The sequence below is a fragment of the Eretmochelys imbricata genome, chromosome 4 (genome assembly GCF_965152235.1).
Source record: "Eretmochelys imbricata isolate rEreImb1 chromosome 4, rEreImb1.hap1, whole genome shotgun sequence".
Taxonomy (NCBI): domain Eukaryota; kingdom Metazoa; phylum Chordata; order Testudines; family Cheloniidae; genus Eretmochelys; species Eretmochelys imbricata.
Window position 1 is genome coordinate 19,008,016 of NC_135575.1, and position 19,149 is coordinate 19,027,164.

General features: G+C 41.9%; 1 protein-coding gene across 3 annotated transcripts in view; it reads right to left on the reverse strand.

Moving 5' to 3' along the window:
• ANTXR2 (ANTXR cell adhesion molecule 2) overlaps nucleotides 1–14,200 on the reverse strand; it is a 171,614-nt gene extending 157,414 nt beyond the window's left edge. For 2 of the 3 annotated variants that reach the window (XM_077814935.1, XM_077814933.1), the window contains exons 1-4: nucleotides 13,718–14,200; nucleotides 9,963–10,034; nucleotides 6,569–6,640; nucleotides 1,124–1,205 (exon numbers count right to left, since the gene is read on the reverse strand). In XM_077814935.1, the coding sequence (XP_077671061.1) occupies nucleotides 1,124–1,205; nucleotides 6,569–6,640; nucleotides 9,963–10,034; nucleotides 13,718–13,860 (369 nt within the window). In that variant the 5' untranslated portion in view covers nucleotides 13,861–14,200. The remainder of the gene's footprint in view (nucleotides 1–1,123; nucleotides 1,206–6,568; nucleotides 6,641–9,962; nucleotides 10,035–13,717) is intronic. The other variant, XM_077814934.1, reaches the window with a different exon arrangement.
• Nucleotides 14,201–19,149: the final 4,949 nt, after the last annotated feature.

Here is a 19,149-nt window from a genome sequence, read left to right on the forward strand (position 1 = left end):
TATTGCCAACTCCAAACCTTCAAAAATCATTAGACAGCCCGCAAAATATAATGAAATCAGATTAAAAATAATAAGGTTTTTTTAAACAACAAATTTGGGGTTCTTTTTATTTGTCTTCTAATTTTTCAGCCCTTCGGATGCACTCATGTCACAGTGTCAAACTTTTCTCCACAATCAGGATGGCTAGAAACTTACCTCTTCTTTTTGATGAAATATTAGATTCTCACAGATTCCCTGGTCACCAGGACCTGGGTCTTTAAATTAAACATCAAATATTGTAAGACTCACAATAAAATTTACAAGAGTTAACAACACTGCAAATTGGACACCCAAAAATTAAGGGAGCTAAAACCACTAGTCCTATGGAACTTTTTGGCCTGTGTCTTTATCTATGTTTGTAAACAAACATGAAAATTTTGTTTGTTTGTTTGTTTGCGGAGGGTGAGAAAACCTGGATTTGTGCTGGAAATGGCCCAACTTGATGATCACTTTAGATAAGCTATTACCAGCAGGAGAGTGGGGTGGGAGGAGGTATTGTTTCATGGTCTCTGTGTATATAATGTCTTCTGCAGTTTCCACAGTATGCATCCGATGAAGTGAGCTGTAGCTCACGAAAGCTCATGCTCAAATAAATTGGTTAGTCGCTAAGGTGCCACAAGTACTCCTTTTCTTTTTGCGCATACAGACTAACACGGCTGTTACTCTGAAACATGAAAATTTTAGATGCTCTATTAATGTTCTGTAATAATAATAAAATATAAAGCTGTTTGTGGTTATTTACTATACTAATTTCTTTAACTGTTATACAGTGTTAGTTACTTATTCCATGTGGGAAAACTAAGGTCCACCTCTTGCCTCTCGGAAACAATACAAACGAACCTCCATAAGGCAAACCTCACAGGATTTCCAAGCCCCTACATGGGTTTTTTCTCCTACCAGGACAATCTTTGCTTGAGTAAGGACCTTGGGATGTGGCCCTTAAAGACTATTGGATGTAAGATCCAGTAACAAAAAATGCATACAAAATGTTTTAAATGTATATTGTTTTGTTGTTACTTCAAAGGGGCATTCAAGTCATAGGAGAACAGACTTTTATTTCAATTATAAGAGTATTAAAACTTACTAGTTTTAATCCTTCATGCATGTATGTATCACCAGCTGGCTTTACACTCCGTAAATTTTGAAGGCCTTTCTCGATTATGCTTCTGCGAATAATTAGAAAACAAGACCAAAGGTTGTTCAATCAATAAATGATGCTAAAAATCATATTGACAATTGGTAAAATGCATAGGGTTTTATGTTCTGTATGTCACATTGTACAAAAGGGCTACAGTGTGATCCTGAAATTTTAAAACACGCAAAAAAAAAAAATCATTTCAGCACATAAACATTGCGCAGAGACAAATTTAAAATCGCAAAGCTGTGCTGGGGTAACAAATACGGTATGCCCAAGTTATGCTATGCTTTGGTGATTCAGAAAGAGTCAGATCCAAGGGGACTGTTTCAGGTGGACTTTATACTGCAAACAAAAGTCCACGTACCAACTCTAAAACAGTTCACTGGCAACAGTGGCATACTTTTTGAAGGTTACTTAGCTTGCTTGCCTGCGTGTACTTAGCTTCCAGGCACACGTAAATTAAAAAATAACTCCACCAAGATCCACAACTTGATTTCTGCAAGCAGCACAATGGAATGATATACCTTCATAAATACTGACAGGAGGTCATTCATGAGCCAGAAGGTGCTAAAACAGGATTACAATAATTAATCAAAGTCTGTTTACTAAATAAAAAAAATCTGTTCATTCTTTCAGCATTTGTAGGATGTTCTTGTGGTTAAAGCAATTAACTGGGATTCAGAAGAGCTGAGTTCAATTCCTGGCTTTGCCACAGACTTCATGCGTGACCTCAGGGAAGTCATTTAACCTTTATGGGTTGCAGTTCCTCATTTGTAAAAAGGGGACAACATTGTTTCTCTGTTTTACTGGAAAACCGAAAGGATAAATCCACCAGTGACTGTGAGGTGCTCAGATACTAGGGGGACGGGGCTGTAGAAGCAAGTAGGTAGAAGTAATATTTTGAATACAGTCAGTAGTAGCAAAAATAAAAGGATTACATTAAGAAGGCCATAGCCTCAGGTTCTTAGTTTTCACTTGGGCAAACTTCTAATGAAGTCAATGGGCATTTGCCCTAGTAAGGAGATGGTCATTTGGCCCAGAATGCACAGAACGCAACAAATACAGATGACAATGAGGAAGAGCGAAGGATTGGCTAGGAAAGTATTTTCAGACTGCATGAAACCCTTCCTTAAGGCAGGCAAAGAAAAAAAGAATTGGAACGCCACCCGGCCCGAATGCCAATGCCACGTAATTTGTTCCACTGATTAAGTTTCTCTATGTTTAGAAGCTTTACTCCAGAAGTACAATATGTAGATGTAAATTTCAATTTGCATTCAGCAACTGATATCCATATTGACAGTTGCAATTGCAAAGGAAGAGATTCTGTGTTAAATAGATGGAAGAGAACAAGTTACGTAAGGCAACACAATCTGTTTGATCCAAATATTTTACATTCAGCATCTATAGAAACAACTTGAAACTGATTATGTATGAATGCCGATTATAAACCACATACTTAGTGCTTGCCAGAAATGAGTGGCAGCATGTCCACAGGCATTAATGTCTGCTTGCCAAGAAACAAACAACTGAAGTTCCAGTTTCTGAAACAGATTTCATATTGCAAAAATAGCTCTCGTACAATCAGCTCAGTTTTATCCAGTATGTCTCATGACCAGGCCTTACAGGACACTCTGGCACCTCCAGGCCTCTTTTTGCAGTTGGTACTGGTGAAATCTTTGGCAACATAAATTGTAACTTCTGCAGCAGCAGGGAGCAAGTCACTATCTATCTTCCAGTACCAAAGCAGGCATTGTAACAAGGGGGTTCATGCTACCATCACCTTCCCCCCCGCCCCACTCCTGTACCCCCAGAATTATCCAGGACTCTGTGGCTCTCCCCAGTTCTGTACCTGTTGCTGTAGCCACCAGATTGTAAATTCTTCAGGGCAGGGAGTGTCTTTCTATGTGTTTGTACAGTGCCTACCATAATGGGGCTAGGATCGCTAGTGGGGGTCCCCAGGCCCTGCTGCTGTACAAATAAATAATAATCATAATAATGAATTATAGAGCTCTGCAGGCCTCTCTTATGATTTAAGTCACACAAAAGGTGGTTTTGGAGGGGGGGAGGGGGGGCGGCGGAAATTAATCCGTTCCCTACAGTCTGTAACTTGCAGCCTGTCTGTGTTTGGGCTGAATGATTACAAATATAACATCTCTTCTCAATTCAACATATGTGCTGCATCACACCTCTGTCTTTTAGAAAAGGCACATTTAATCTATAATAGCTACCCTGTCTGTTCTTTCTTCTGCGCTTCATAATTACTTAGATAATTCCTCCAGAAGCAGCATAAAGCAAATAACACCATTCTTACAAGTCTTCCATCATGTCTTGTCTAACCTTGATTGTAAACTCCTCAGGTCAAGGACCATCGGTGATATCCTGGCCCTACTGAATTCAATGGGAGTTCTGCCATTCACCTCACGTCTTTCCTCTCTATGGTCCCAGTTCTGCTTCCCTTTGTCATGGTGAATTGTACTCTCCCAGAAGTACGCCCATTTATTTCAACAGGTCTATTCATGAGGTCTATCTCATGCTATTTAACATGAGTAAGGGTGGCTGACTGAGGTCCTACATAAGACTTAAAGAACACTGTTCACATGGGAGCCAAACTCTGCCCTGATAGCACTGCGGTCACTGGGACTGCGTGGTATACGACTCAATTTGGAATTTGGTCTGGACAGTCCAATGATGCAATAGTACTGAGCGCTGAGCCCCAATGTAAAATAAACTACAACACACCAGCATCTGCCATTGGCTGAGCACACACCTTGGCTTTCCCTCTTTCGTTGGTCTAGTGTAGCCATGCAACTCTTCATGTGGACTGAATTATTACATGGTATTTATCAGCTGAACAGGTGCTGACAACACTGGAAGCCCTAGTCCAGACAACCCAAGAGCTACTGACGCTGTTTCTGACACCGTGTCATGTGACCCTGCCTTGATATCGTGCTGAAAATGGTGTCAGCAGCCCCTACAAGAATACGTCACATAAAAAGAAACAGACTGACTACGTAGCACAGACCAACGTCCTTGGCATTAGTGTGAACAACTGTATTTCTGACAGGCCCAAAGAGATGGAACAAAATGTTGCTTGATAGCAATGGAGAGCACATCTGAAAAAATATGCTGAAGAAACTGCTGAATGCCAGTTCTTGCTAGCAAAAGGCTTTGTCCTGGGAAATTAATACTGCAGAGGTCAGCGTTGGCTGGAATTGTCTGCTGCACGAGCCTCAGGTCACACAAGTTAAATTCGACAGAGGGTTACTCTAATTTGTGAGCCTGAGTTTGCATAAAAATCTCTAAAGTTTTTCGAATTGGGGCTCCAAGTTCTTTTAGGCCAGTTCCAATTTCATATTTATTTACCATCCCACGCTGGCATCTCACATTATTAATCAGGACAGCTTGAGTACATCACCATCAACAGGCCTTTGGGAGTACATTCTGATTCCCAATAAGTACATCACCCAAAAATGTGTATGAGGGATTGTCAACGTCTTCTCCAACAAAATGCAGCTGTGTCACAAAACTGCTGTAATCCAACAGGTGTATTAGGAAGCGCACACATACTTGTTGAAGGAAAACAAATGTGTCATTTGACAAAAACAGTAAAGTTTTAATCCACATCTGTGCACAATGTGCTCCATGTACAGCCTAGAATAACCCCTGCACATCAGCTGAGGAGGGTGAATCACATAAATTAACGAGAAGCTCTCTACCTACATGTGCTTTTTACACATCTTTGCTCAGATAATAAATGCAAACTTCCCACAAAACTCCCTTCTAGAGTCTACAGTCTATATACTGCTCTGGCTGGCTACATTCTGGTAGACCTTCCATGCTAAAATAAATGAGTGTAAAGATAAACATGTAGAAATGCTTTGCTGAGTTGGGACTTGCGTGTATTCATCATATGCATGTGCAACAGAATACGGAGAGAAGCCCATGCTGGCAAGTACCATAAAAGCATACATAAAGACTGTGGGCCTGATCCTGTGGTCCTCACTTATGAAAGTATTCAGTAACATCAAATGGAGTTCTGCCTAGGTGAAGACAGCAGGATCACACCATACATATGGCCAAAGGTCTGAGTCAAACACTAATTATAGTTGGCAGAAGCTAGTATATGGAAACTACAGTTATATCTGCCAGCATGCAGTCAGCCACAGGAGTATACAAAGTATATTGTGATGCCTGTATCATGTGCTTTTCCTAGCCACCAGTTTTTGATAAAATTATACTCTTCTGTGGCTAAAGAGGATTTTAGTCTCCAGGGCTGTCAGTATGGCACTTCTCACCAACACAAAATTCACTTTAACTTCAGGTTTTTACTTCTATGGTATGTTCATACCGTGTGTGTCAAAACAGTTGAAATATGTTGTAAAAATCAGTATGAACTTCACTTTGTAAAGGATTAGCACTCAGCTCATTAAAATACAGTAAAGCTTCACTGACTTGAACGAATGACTGGAAATTCATTGTGCTTCACTGAGATTTGTGAATTAGCAAGTAACAAAGCACAGTTCATAACAAATCAAAGATACTGTGTCACTAAATGGTACTAAGTCCCAAATACTGCAATGTGCTGAGCCCCTCATCTTCTGCTGGAGCCAATGGGAGTCAAAGATGCCGAGCTGTTCTCAGCTGTCGACCCCTTAATATTTAGGATCAAAGTTGTTCAAAGTGTATCTGCATTAAAAATCTCTCTAATCAGTCATGTACGTACAGTTCCTGTTATTACTACCCATCTTCCTCATCTTCTTTCGCAACCCCCAGTGAATCACAAAAGGGTGATTTTTTTTGTCCACAATTTGCGTGCAGCGATGCCTCAGGAAATATGGGATGACAGAAATGAAAGGAAGAGGCACTCACTTACAACAAAATGTGCTCCTCCAGAACTCTCCTTTCTAGAGCTTATTTTCATAGAAAAATATGTTTTAACTCCTTCACATGACTGAGAACATAGTACATCGACTCACTGAAACAGCACTTGTGCTTATGTGGAGGGATGCCAAAATCCCGCCTAGGCATTCAAAATAGTGTGAACTACTGTATCAGTCATGACGGTCAGTGTTCAGGAAGGAATATGGCATTGAAAAGAATTAAGCATCATGATCTCCATTTTGCAAATGAAGAAACTGATGCACAGGGAGGTGACCTGCCTGTGATCACACATCAAGATAATGGCAGAGTTGAGACAAAGAACCTAGATCATTTGACTCATTCCGACCTAGTGGACCATCCATTGGAATGTTCACAAAAATAAACACAGACATGAACTGCTGCCTTATGATTCTGACATTTCCATACTGGCTACTTCTTGAAAGTATCAATCATTTTGCTAACATTATCTGATTTAGTAAAAGCCCTAAAGAAAAGGAATAATGAACTAACCTGTCTCCAGTTAATGGCATAATGGCTTGCGCTTGGGTGGAAAACACTATGAAGGATAATCTCATCCGGGGGCTTTTAAAGAAAAGAAAAATACATACATTTTAGACAAATGAAAAGAGAGCCTTGTACAGTATATCCATTCATCATTTTTTTGCCTTTCTTTATTAGCATTATTTTCATCATCTTATTTCCAAAGCATATACTTTCAAACTACAAATTAAGAAGGTGGAGAAGAAAAAGGGAATTCATGAACTGTTTACTTCTTGCCTCATACCTTTCTTCCACTGGTGTTCTGCAAAATGCAGAAGAAAAATTATTGTTTTCCTTCTTGCTTTATCATAGGCTGTAGATAAACACTGGTTAAACTGAGGTATTTAACCTCAAAAATTCATGCACCAAACTGCAGTTTGCATATTGCAGTATAATGAGGCTTCAAATTTTTAAGGCGTGCATGCAGATTTTTGTACTCACCCAACTATGAGTGCGTATGCAACTTGAGGATTTGCACACACACATTTCTGCACATGTGCAATTCTAATTTATGCACATGCACTGGTTGTTATGGGCATTTATGGACCTGTGCAAAAGCGAGCTTACATTTTAAAAGTTTGGGCCTGACACAATTTAAGACTTTTGGACCAAATTCATACCTGAGGTAAGAAGGCACAACACTAGTAATATTAAAAGTAGCAGCATCCACTTATTCCAGGTCTGAATTTGGCTATTTCATTTAAAACAAGGTTTCATTATCTGCAGTTTCTCAATGAGCAGGTTCCAGTGTTCTTCAAAGATATTTGTAATAGCTAAAAGCAATTCTCTCAAAAGGATTATTGGGCAAATGTATGCGATAATCAGCAGTATGACCTAAACACGAATTTAATAAAGGATCAGTCTTTTCCCTTGATGTATATTCTTAGCTCCCACTAATGTTAAGAGGAATTATACAACAGACATCAGCTGAAGACTGGTCCCTCTCTAAGACTGATTGATGCTTTTGATGGCCAAGACAGTGACATTTGTAAAATGGGTTCTAACAGCATCTCACCTCTCCTTTTTGAAACTGTAACATTTTAATTTATAAATGTATCAGAGAAATATACATTGAAAATTGTTATAAGATTCATAATATTTGTGAGGCTATGCGAATGTATTAGGTTAACATTAATAAGGATAAACATCAGTATAATTTGATTATATTTTAGTTCATGTGTGTTACTAATTTTTAAAAAATTCTGTTTTATCATAAGTATCAGAGAAATTATAATGTGAATAAGTGACAGATCTGTTACGTGTTACTTTGATTTAAGGCACTGGCCTAGTCCTTCCACTGGCGTTTTCCTGAGAAAAGACAGCAGACTCAGGCCCTTAAGTTCATTTAGTTGTCACAAGCAGTTGTCAAACAGACAATACAATGCCTCCAGTCTGAAACACTTCAGATAACATAAGCAGATAATGAAGATCAGAAGAGGGATCTTTTCATTTGAGATGTGAGTCCTTTGAGTTACCTCAAAGTTACGAATGGATTTGACTATTTGAATTGGTCATTAAGAAACACATAAAATATCCTCTTCAGCAAGCATCCTTTATTTCATTTCACTATCCAAGCCTTCAGACTCTAGAGTGATGTGTGGGAGCAATAGACCTACAGACATACACAGTCATAGGCATGTAACACAGGAAATAAATGAGTGATATTACTGCTGCAGGCCTACATCCTGCCAACCAATCAAAATGGAAAACAGCTCACGTTGGTATCATCTAATTTTCAAAATGACCCTGTTCAATGTTTTCACTGCATGCTGAACTGAACAGCCTCAGACAACTACTAAACAATTCTCTGTTGTTCTTTCCACAACTAACATTTTAATTTAAAAAAAAAAAAAAAGGGTGGGGGGGCGGGGGGGGAGATGGTCTGATTGTCATGTATAATAAGGGCACTCTATACACCAGTGGTTCTCAAAGCCGGCCTGCTGCTTGTTCAGGGGAAAGCCCCTGGTGGGCTGGACCGTTTTGTTTACCTGCCACGTCTGCAGGTTTGGCCAATCGTGGCTCCCACTAGCCGCGGTTCGCTGCTCCAGGCCAATGGGGGCTGCGGGAAGCGACACAGGCCCAGGGACGTGCTGGCCACCCTTCCCGCAGCCCCCATTGGCCTGGAGAGGCGAACCACAGCCAGTGGGCACCGCGATCGGCCGAACCTGCGGACATGGCAGGTAAACAAACCGGTCTGGCCCGCCAGGGGCTTTTTCTGAGAACCGGCGGACCGGACCGGCTTTGAGAACCACTGCTCTACACTACTCAGACAGCGTAAAAGAGCCTTAATAGGAGTAAAAAGAAAAGGAGTACTTGTGGTAAGACTAACATGGCTGCTACTCTGAAACCTTAATAGGAGTGTAAATCATTTAGAATATCAGGCTCATATATTCTGTGTTCTTCAGCTGATCCAGCCAGACCACATTCTAATCCAGCTGTTGCAAAAGGGAGTGTCACTTGGCTGCAGAAGAGGATGCACCAGTGGCTTTGTAATGAACACACACCCCCTTTTTTCCACCTCTAACTGAAAGGAAGAATGGCCAAGGCCTCTCTCTCTTTTTTAAACTTCCAGAATGACTTTCAACTTTGTCACCCAGGCTTCTTTTACATAAAACTTGACCTTAGCAAGATGGATGGAAGCAATATTTAACTACGCAACCCTTATTCACATCCTCTTCTTTAGCTGGCCAAGCTTACAATTGACTACTATATTTCATTTTCCACTAGAAAAAATTAATCCTCATAACATCCTGTATCTGTGAGATTGTTTCTTTTTTTAAAAGGAAGGTGTTTCATTACACCAATTCTTAATTTAAATATAACAAGCCAGTTTGTAACAGCAACATTTGTCAGAGGAGAAGAATTGCTATTTATTAGTAAAGTTTGTTGCATATATACAATGCATATATTAAACTGGCGCAAACTTTAAACACATGCCTGCACTTGAGAAGCAAAAGCTTTCCCTTACTTTTAGGCTGGATCACATATTCACTTTAAATTTCCTGATATCTTTATCGTGACCTCTAAAAATTAGGGTAACACTAAACAATTGACACAAAAAAACAATATATCAGAATCCACTGATGTTGTTTATGGGAGAAGCAATGTTAAAAAAAAAATCAAATCAGATATAACAACAAATTAAGAATCCAATATTTAAAGATGTTTGCAGATTAACATTTTACTAAGTTCCAAACATGGTGACATCAAAGTGAGAGTTTATTGTCCAGTTTATCTGAACATTAGAGTTCAAATGCTTTATATGCTTATGAAGGGTTTACAGCTGATAACCTTCCAGAAAGATTTGTTTTGTAACATACCCCAGTATCAATTAAAAGCAGAAGCTACCAAAGGGAAAACATACCTCACAAATCTGTCTGTGAGTTGTTTTACAAAATCATAGATCTCAATCCAGTTCTGTGCTACACTCCCAGATCTGAAAAGAAAACAAAAAAACAGGTTAGTATGTTTTAGCTCAGGGAAAGTAGACAAAGATTACAACTTAAATACTTCCATCCATTTAATTTTTTCAGGGGAAGGGGGCAGGAATAGCTATTGCCATAATACATTACTACATTATTTCAAATGATCTCCAGCAGGTTCATGGGGGTTCTGCCACATCATCTTCCTGTGATAATCTGTCAATCTACTGCATAGTATAATGCATTTAGCATACAGCACAATATGGGAAACTGCACATCAGTTTTGTTAGAATGTGCTTCTCTGGGATGCCCAGGTCCACAGATTAAAACAGAGATGTTCACTCTTGCAAATTGAGGGCCTGCATCTCGCCTTTCTACCTTACGATTTTGCCTGTGGCACACTATGAACAAACTTTATCCCCCAAAAAAGGGGATGGCAGGAGATGCAGATAACTAGATCTGGTCCAAAAAAAACAAACAAAAAAGTTTACGGCACAGTTGTCGGTCAGAAAACGCAGTCAGTCAAAAATAAAAAACATTTTGTGGGAATGTGTCAGTTATAATTAAATTTTCAATGGGAAAAGTTGAAATGATTCACTTTTATTTTCTCATTTTGTTTCGATAATCATCATTAGTTATGTTACTATAGCACTTAGGGGCCTTAGTGATGGACCAGGCCCCTTCTGCTGGGCGCTAGACAAACACAGAACAAAAAGACTTGTCCCTGCCCCAGAGAACTTACAATGTTGAGATGTTTCAATACAGTAAAAATGTTCCATTTTAACTTTATTGTTTCAATTCATTTCTTTTATGCTGTTATCACTTCACTTCTCTCACACATCTCAACTCCTTTTCCCAGGTTCAGAAGGTCAGAGGAGCTCATGATTCTTTGCCACTCCCTCCAGTCCCTGGCACAAGTTCATAGGTCTTGGAGTTCCAGTCCTTTTCTCTTCAAACTTCTCTTGACAGAGTCTTTCCGTCCCATCCTTGGTCTTCCACATCCTTTCTTGCGGTCTTCATCCTCCCACGCTCTGTTTGCTGGTCCTCGTTTTCCCATTCTTATCACATGTCCAGCCCACCTCAGCCTTGCACTCTCCAGCCTATTGATCACGGAGAATCCCAAGTGCATCTTCCCTCTCATTTCTTCCATGCACACTCCATCTACCCTCCACGTGCCCGCCATTCTCCTCAGTACATTATTTTCTACTACCTGTATCTTCTTATCTTCCATTTCTGTAAGGCCCATCATTTCCCAACCAAACACATGTGGCATACGCTTTTCTGTCATTTTTTACTTAGTTGTCAGTTCTACAGTATTCCTGCCTCCTTTTTCACTGCTGCCCATGCACACTGGATTCTTCTTTTCAGTTCTCCAGATCTCTCTCCGATGGCACCAAGTGTACTTCCCCCAAGTAGACAAATTCTTTCTTATGATTCAGCTTCTCTCCTGAAACTTCAATCAACAGGTATTCGTCTTCTTTCTCTACTTGAATAATTTCCATCTGTTTTGTGTTTACTTTCAAACCATGATCTTCAAACATAGATGCTTTTATATGGTATTAAAATATTAACTTAATATTACATTTGTGGGTGGTATTTAATATTGTGTTATATTGTAATGTTTTGCCATTATTGAAACAAAAAAGATTTACTTTACAAAACAAGGTATTTTGACATGATTGAAATGGAACATTTCAATGGCTCTGAATCAAATTTTTGCAGAATTTTCGTTCTGTGGGAAATTTTGGCTTTTTGTTCTAGTTTGGACTGAAAACAAATTTCGGAATATCAGAATTTTCCATGGAACAGACATTCCATTCTTTGACCAGCTCTACAGATAGCCATTTTCCAGTAAGAGCTCAGACTGCTCTTGGCAAAAGAGAATCCTCCTCTCTTTCACAGGAGGCCATAAGGCAGATATCCTCACCGCCTTCCAGCACAGGGAAATTCACACCCCCAAAGACAATGCCAAACTGAATTAATTAACCATCTACAGTCACTTCCCCATACACCCTGTGGTAATCTCAAGAGAACTAAACACATAACCCCTCTTCCACTGTTCACCACATTTTGCTATAACCCACTGACACACGATATAGAATGTAACCTCACCACACACCTGTTCACCCACACACAGAGATACAATGCCACTCACACATCTCACCTACAACCCACAGACACAACCCCTGCCTACCAACACAATCCCACGCAGATACATACACACAAACCCCGCTTACACTCCGCACACAGATACAACCCCAACATCCCACCTATACTCCACACACACAGGCAGGCACAAACCCAACCTCTATACGCACACCCCAACTACACCCCCATACAGATACTCACACCCCAGACAGACACACACACCCAAACCCCGAACAGAGACTTCCACCGACCGCCTATACTCCACAGAGATACAACCCGACCATCCCATCTATTCTCCACACGCACAAAGCCTACCTCCACATCCTCACCCCACCTATACTCCCACAACACTCCCTACAAAGGGAGACTCCCACTACACCCCCATACAGAGAGACATGCCCCAATTACACCCCCATACAGAGACACACACAACCCACATCCTCATATACACCCCATGGAGCTACAAGCCTTCCAACTACACCCCACACAGACACCCACACCCTACCTACATACACACCAACTACACCCCCATGCAGACACACACACCTCTACTACACCCCTAGGTGCTGGAATTAGGGGTTCCGGGGGTCAGGCAGCACCCCCTGCCTTGAAGTGGTTTCATCATACCCAGGATTTACCGATTGGTTCAGTGGCTCTCAGTACCCCCACTGTGCAATTTGTCCCAGAACCCCCATCGAAAGAGAGAGAGACACACACACCCCTACACCCCCACGCAGACACACACCCTCCCCATACACACCTACACCCCCACTTACACCCCCACGCAGAGAGAGAGACACACACACACCCCACTTACACCCCCACGCAGAGACACACACACACCCCCTACACCCCCATGCAGACACACACACACCCCCTACACCCCCACGCAGACACACACCCTCCCCATACACACCTACACCCCCACTTACACCCCCACGCAGAGAGAGACACACACACACCCCACTTACACCCCCACGCAGAGACATACACACACCCCCTACACCCCCACGCAGACACACACCCTCCCCATACACACCTACACCCCCACTTACACCCCCACGCAGAGAGAGAGACACACACACACCCCACTTACACCCCCACGCAGAGACACACACACACCCCCTACACCCCCACGCAGAGACACACCCTCCCCATACACACCTACACCCCCACTTACACCCCCACGCAGAGAGAGACACACACACACACCCCACTTACACCCCCACGCAGAGACACACACACACCCCCTACACCCCCACGCAGACACACACCCTCCCCATACATACCTACACCCCCACTTACACCCCCACGCAGAGACACACACACACCCCCTACACCCCCACGCAGACACACACCCTCCCCATACATACCTACACCCCCACTTACACCCCCACGCAGAGACACACACACACCCCCTACACCCCCACGCAGACACACACCCTCCCACTTACACACCTACACCCCCACGCCCTCTCCCCAGGCCCCGTGCCCTTGGGGGTGGGGGGAGCCCGCCTGCCCGCCCCCCCTCCCCCCCGGCCCCACTCACTTGTCCAGCACGAAGTACAAGTCAAAGGCTCCGTGGCAGGAAGGCTCGTCCTGGGCTCGAACCGCCGGCAGCAGCAGCAGCAGCAGCCAGAGCAGCCGCGGGGCCGCCCGGCGGGGCCGCATCCTGTCCCCGCTCGGCACCATCGCCCCGCTCCTCTCCGCAGCCTGCCCCTGCAACGAGCAGAGAAGCTGGGTCCGGCGGCTGCGGGCAGCGCGGGGCGCTCGGAGGACAAAGGGAGTTGCAGAAAACTCCTGGCGGATCCCGGAGGAGGCAGGATCCCTCTGGGTCCTCGTCCCCCACCCCGGCCCCGAGGCGAGGGGCGCTGGCTGGCAGCTGCTGCGCTCCTCCTCTTCCCTCGCTGGCGCGGGGCTGGCAGGCCGGGCGCCCTCGGCTCGGCAAGGTTCCTGGCCACACGCTCCCGCAATGGCGACCCCACGCCGGAGTCAAAGCGAAGCGCCTCCCCACAACAAACCGCGCTGAAACTTTTCGGGGGTGGGTTGTTGGCCAGGAGCCGCCTTTTGTGGCCTCCTCAGGATGTGACTCATGTGCCCTAGCGCTGGTTCCGTTCGCTCGCGGACCTCCCCCCTCCCCGGGCACCGATCACCTCGGAAGAAAGGAAGAGAAAACCAACCAAACAAACAAAAAAGCAGCCAGCCCCTCCTGGGGTGTCTCTTTGAAAGGGGTGGGGATAGGGAGCGACTGAGCCTCTCGCACACACATGTACTTACAAGGGAGTCATTCCAGGACCATCCCCGAGGCGCCTGGCTTTGATTCAGTTGCCAGATTGCAAAAAATATAAAACCACGGGCTGAAGAAAAAAAAAATATGTATGACTCTGCTTTTATCATTCAGCATCAGGCTGAAACTTGACCTCCCACAAGCCCAGAGTCAGGGGTTTGGTTTTCTCTTTAAATCTGTGCCATAAGTAAAGCAGAAGCCTGACAAAAGTCATTTTTTCCCCACCCCCAAGAGAACATTTTTTTCTAAGGGCTCCATCCTGCTGGGTGCTGAGTCCTGTGGCCCTGATCCTGCAAAGCATTTAAAACAGTGTTCAAACTAAAGCAAGGGAGTGCTTAAGTAGCTGGGGAGGGCAGGTCCTAGTGTGGTCAGTACCTTGCAAGACCCAGGCCTAAAAGCAGAGCTTAACTGTAATGGGAACTGCAATTTGTAAGTGGCTCTGCACAGAAAAGATCTGGGGTTTTCACTCTGCTGTCAGTGGAATTCCATGCTGACAAGCCCAAGCATGAAAAAATCATGGAGTTTTTAAAAAAGAAACCTGATTTTCTTTTTCTTTTCTTTTTGACTTTGGAGCCTGTAGGATTCACATTTTCAAGTTCTTCTCTGGAGCCATGAGGCTCGGGAACTTATTTTTCAAATATGAACAGTAAGATTCTCATGTTCTACAATGACTAAAAGAGAACAGCATGAGACTACCATGAGACCCATGCTAAAATTGCAGGAGAGGGTAATGCTAGTTATATTATGGAAATTTTTTAAACCCATGCTAATTATGAAACCCCTAATTTAAAGAAAACCTTGTTTTTTCAGGCATTTTAAAATAGTGTTGCCTTTTAGAAGGGTAGAAATTTGGTCCCAGAGACTATTAAGTCCTTTACATTCAGGGAAGGGATGATGTCCTGGCAGCACAGGATCTAAGCCTATTCAGCAAGAAGACTCATGACTTTAAATAACATATCACAGCAGATGTATGCCAACTGCCAAGATCAGATTTAACTAATGGAAGACTGGAATTCCAACTTTTTATGGATTGGTGTCTCCATATTTGGGTGCACAATTTAAGACATCTTAAGGAGGCCCAATATTAAGAGGGTGGGTGTTCGGCATATCCTGAAAACCAGGATTCAACCAAAAATTGATCGCTCATCTCTAAATCGCTAGTCACTTTTGTAGATTTAGAATACACACACACACTCTCACACACTCTCTCTCTCTCTCTCTACTTCTGTTCCAACAACTCCCATGTCATGTTTGTGAATTTTCTGAAGACAATTTTTAATTATTTTATTATTTCAACTACACATTAGCTAGAGTAGATCAAAACTGTTTCCTTGGTACTCTGCAAACTGTAACCACCAAAATGTGATAAGGTACCGTAGATGGACCTTGCACAGCTAAATGTGGAACAAACATTTGTTTTGGACCATAAGCTAAAGGATTCACTGCAAACATGAGGTATTGTAAAAAGCGTTGTTTTGTACCACAAGAATATTACCTTTTAGATTTTTCCATCTGGGATTTCAGAGTTTTACAGAAGTGCAAACATGATTAATAGTCCTAAAATATTATCTAAAGGCTAGCATGCATACATTACATGTGAGTTACTGGATGGAAAATTCTGTGCATATGACAATACCAACTCACAAGTAGTATTGTGTAAATTAAAGTTATTGTAAAATTAAAAATAGATTAATCTAACCACTAATTCTTTGTTTCATTTTTGTGAGATTCAGCCACAGCCCCTTATGATCACTAAGCCTAAGGGGTCAAAATTACAGCTTTCATTTTATCGGGAACACCACTGCCTTAATGCATCTCCAAATTCATTTTAACAGACTTTTTTTAATGCAGGAAGGAGGCCAAATTCAACCATTGTGCATGCAGATGTAATGCTGCTGACGTCAATGAAGTTGTACGGGTTTACTACATTAAATGTAGCCCTAGTGTAGACGTAAAGGGGCTGATCCCAGACTCATTCACCTCAGTGGTCCTTGGATGAGGCCCAAAATGAGCATTCCCTCTTAAAATATTAAACGATGGTTTCCCCAAAAAGCGTGGACACTATAATACTGACTTTTAATATCATATTTGCTATACCTGTTTAATAAACTGAATAAAATCCTGTCTTCAGTTTAAATTCCATATACAAGAATATTCAGTCAATAAGCTATACCGTGCGGCTGTAGAGGAATATTGTACACCTCAATGGTAATATATGATGGAAGACCAAAGCCCAATGATTTTAACCACCTGACAATTGTTCTGAAATGAGTGGCCTGCTGGAGAACGTCAGATGTTATTTGGGAGCAATTTACCACACTAATTTTGTTTCCACCTATTGTCAAATAAGTCATTTGTGCATAAACCTCTGTTTTTGATGAGCAGTAGGCTGTACTGCCTTGTGGCTATTGTGAAATTGAATTTGTATGGAACATTTGTACATACTGGGAAATATATATATAGATATGACATTACTGGCAATCTAAAAGCTCCATTTGTTCCCGAGATCCTAAAACATTTTTACACTTAAAATGTTTGATGCTTGGATTTCTAACCCTGACCCTTTTGTTTCCGTTTCTATGATATTGGTTCCATTTGGGTTTTCAGGAGGCTTTCATTTGTCTTTAGGCTACAATTACTAGTCCAGAATTAGTAATCCCACCTAATTTCCCCATTATAATCCATCTTCACGTGTAACTTGGCCCTTTGGTGTTTTATACTTTCCATCCTTTAAAACTCAGAAGATTCTCTTTGATTAAGAACCATTGGTGGAAATTCTGGTTTCATTTAAACCCCTGTAACACCATTGCCTTCAATGGAACTCTGGAGGTCTAAATGATGGCAGATTTTAACCCATAATTTGCTTTTAGTACTATTTAGCTCTTATATAGCACTTTTCAGCTGTAGGTCTCAAAGCACTTTACAAAGAGAGATGGGTATTGTTATGCTCATTTTACAGATGGAGAAACTGAAGCACAGGGCAGTTAAATGATCCTAAATGACCCAGTAGATCAGGGCAGAGCCAGGAATAGAACCAGGATAGGAATTATTCCCTCTGCTACTGCCCTGCTATACAAGGGCTATAGAAACCTCATAGCTGGCTATGTTCTTAGCAGAGTGCCCTTTGTTAGACCCCTTGCAAGCCCTGCTGTGGCTGTTTCAGGTTGCAGACCTGTCCACAGAGAGCCCAGGCAGGGTTCCTGGAATGTTCAGCCCCAGATCAACCCGAAATGCCAAAGCCAAAAAGTATCTTAACGCCCTGCCTCCACCTAGGCTGAACTTGCGTGTGCGGTGCCGCGATAGACAACCAGGCCAATGTCCTAGCTGTTGTACCACAGGGCCTCCCTTAAGATAAATAGACTTTCATCCTAGCCTGCGAAACATTGTGCATCTTCGGTTCAAGAACAATTGCGTATTGTTTGTAATCCTGAAAAATGTTCAAAGGAAAAACCTCATCTTTTACACTTCTCTCTCACGAGTCTAGATGTGGCTATTACGAAAGGGCTGCTTACTGCATGCTTTCACAATGGGATCTCCGTTGTGCTGTGTGCTGGTGGTATTAGCTCATCTTAAGTGATCACTCTCCTTGTAGTGTGTATGGTAACACCCATTGTTTCATGTTGTGTGTGTATATAAATCTCCCCACTGTATTTTCCATTGAATGCACCCGATGAAGTGAGCTGTAGCTCACGAAAGCTTATGTTCAAATAAATTGGTTAGTCTCTAAGGTGCAACAAGTACTCCTTTTCTTTTTGCAAACATGGAGATATAACTCAAGAGAATCCTGACAACATGAGTCTTTAGATAAATGTCACTGAGATGTATTTGAGATAAATATACCGTATTATGGATTGATATTTTTATCTTCCTTGAATCTCTGGTCTTTTAATTAACATCTTTCTTGTTCATACATGGTAAAATACGAAAAGAATCACACCAACCATAAGCTAGCAAAGTGGATGTCTTTAACATCCATCATTTCCTTGGCACTTCTAACACAACCATTTCCCCCACTGAACTGATAGTCAAAATAGTGGGACTTCACACAGAATTTTAAATTGTATTTTTGCTGGGGATCACAACACAATTTCACTCTTTTGAGATCAAACAAATAAGACGGCATCAGGGAATACAGAAACTATGAACTACAGACATTTTAACAAATGTCATTTCTTATTAAAAGAGCGACTTTTGCAGGTTATTGTCACCATTCCTTGTGTGTCATTATATGCCATAGGTCAATCTCAAAACTAGCCCTGTTACCATGGGGGAAAAATACGTACCGACATTATTACATGTGTGTGTGTGTTTATTTTTGGCTTGAGAACAAATGCAGCAGTACAGAATGAAGTGCCTATATCGGACAGGAATTAAAAAATGGAATAATGAAAAATAGCTTTAACTATCCATAAAGTTATATATATATATATATATATGTAACTTTATGGATAGTTATATATATATATATATTATACACACACACACACACTCAGGGCCCAATCCTGTCATACTCGTATACCCTAAACTGCCATTGACTTTCAATGGGTTTGGGTTGCACAAGTATTATAGAATGGAGCCTTAGTATCACAATAATCTCTTCCCATAAACATGCACAACTGCCATTGACTTCAGAAGTAGGTCCAAGAGCCACTAGCAATCTATAAGAGCCCACATTCATTAAACAATAAAAGATA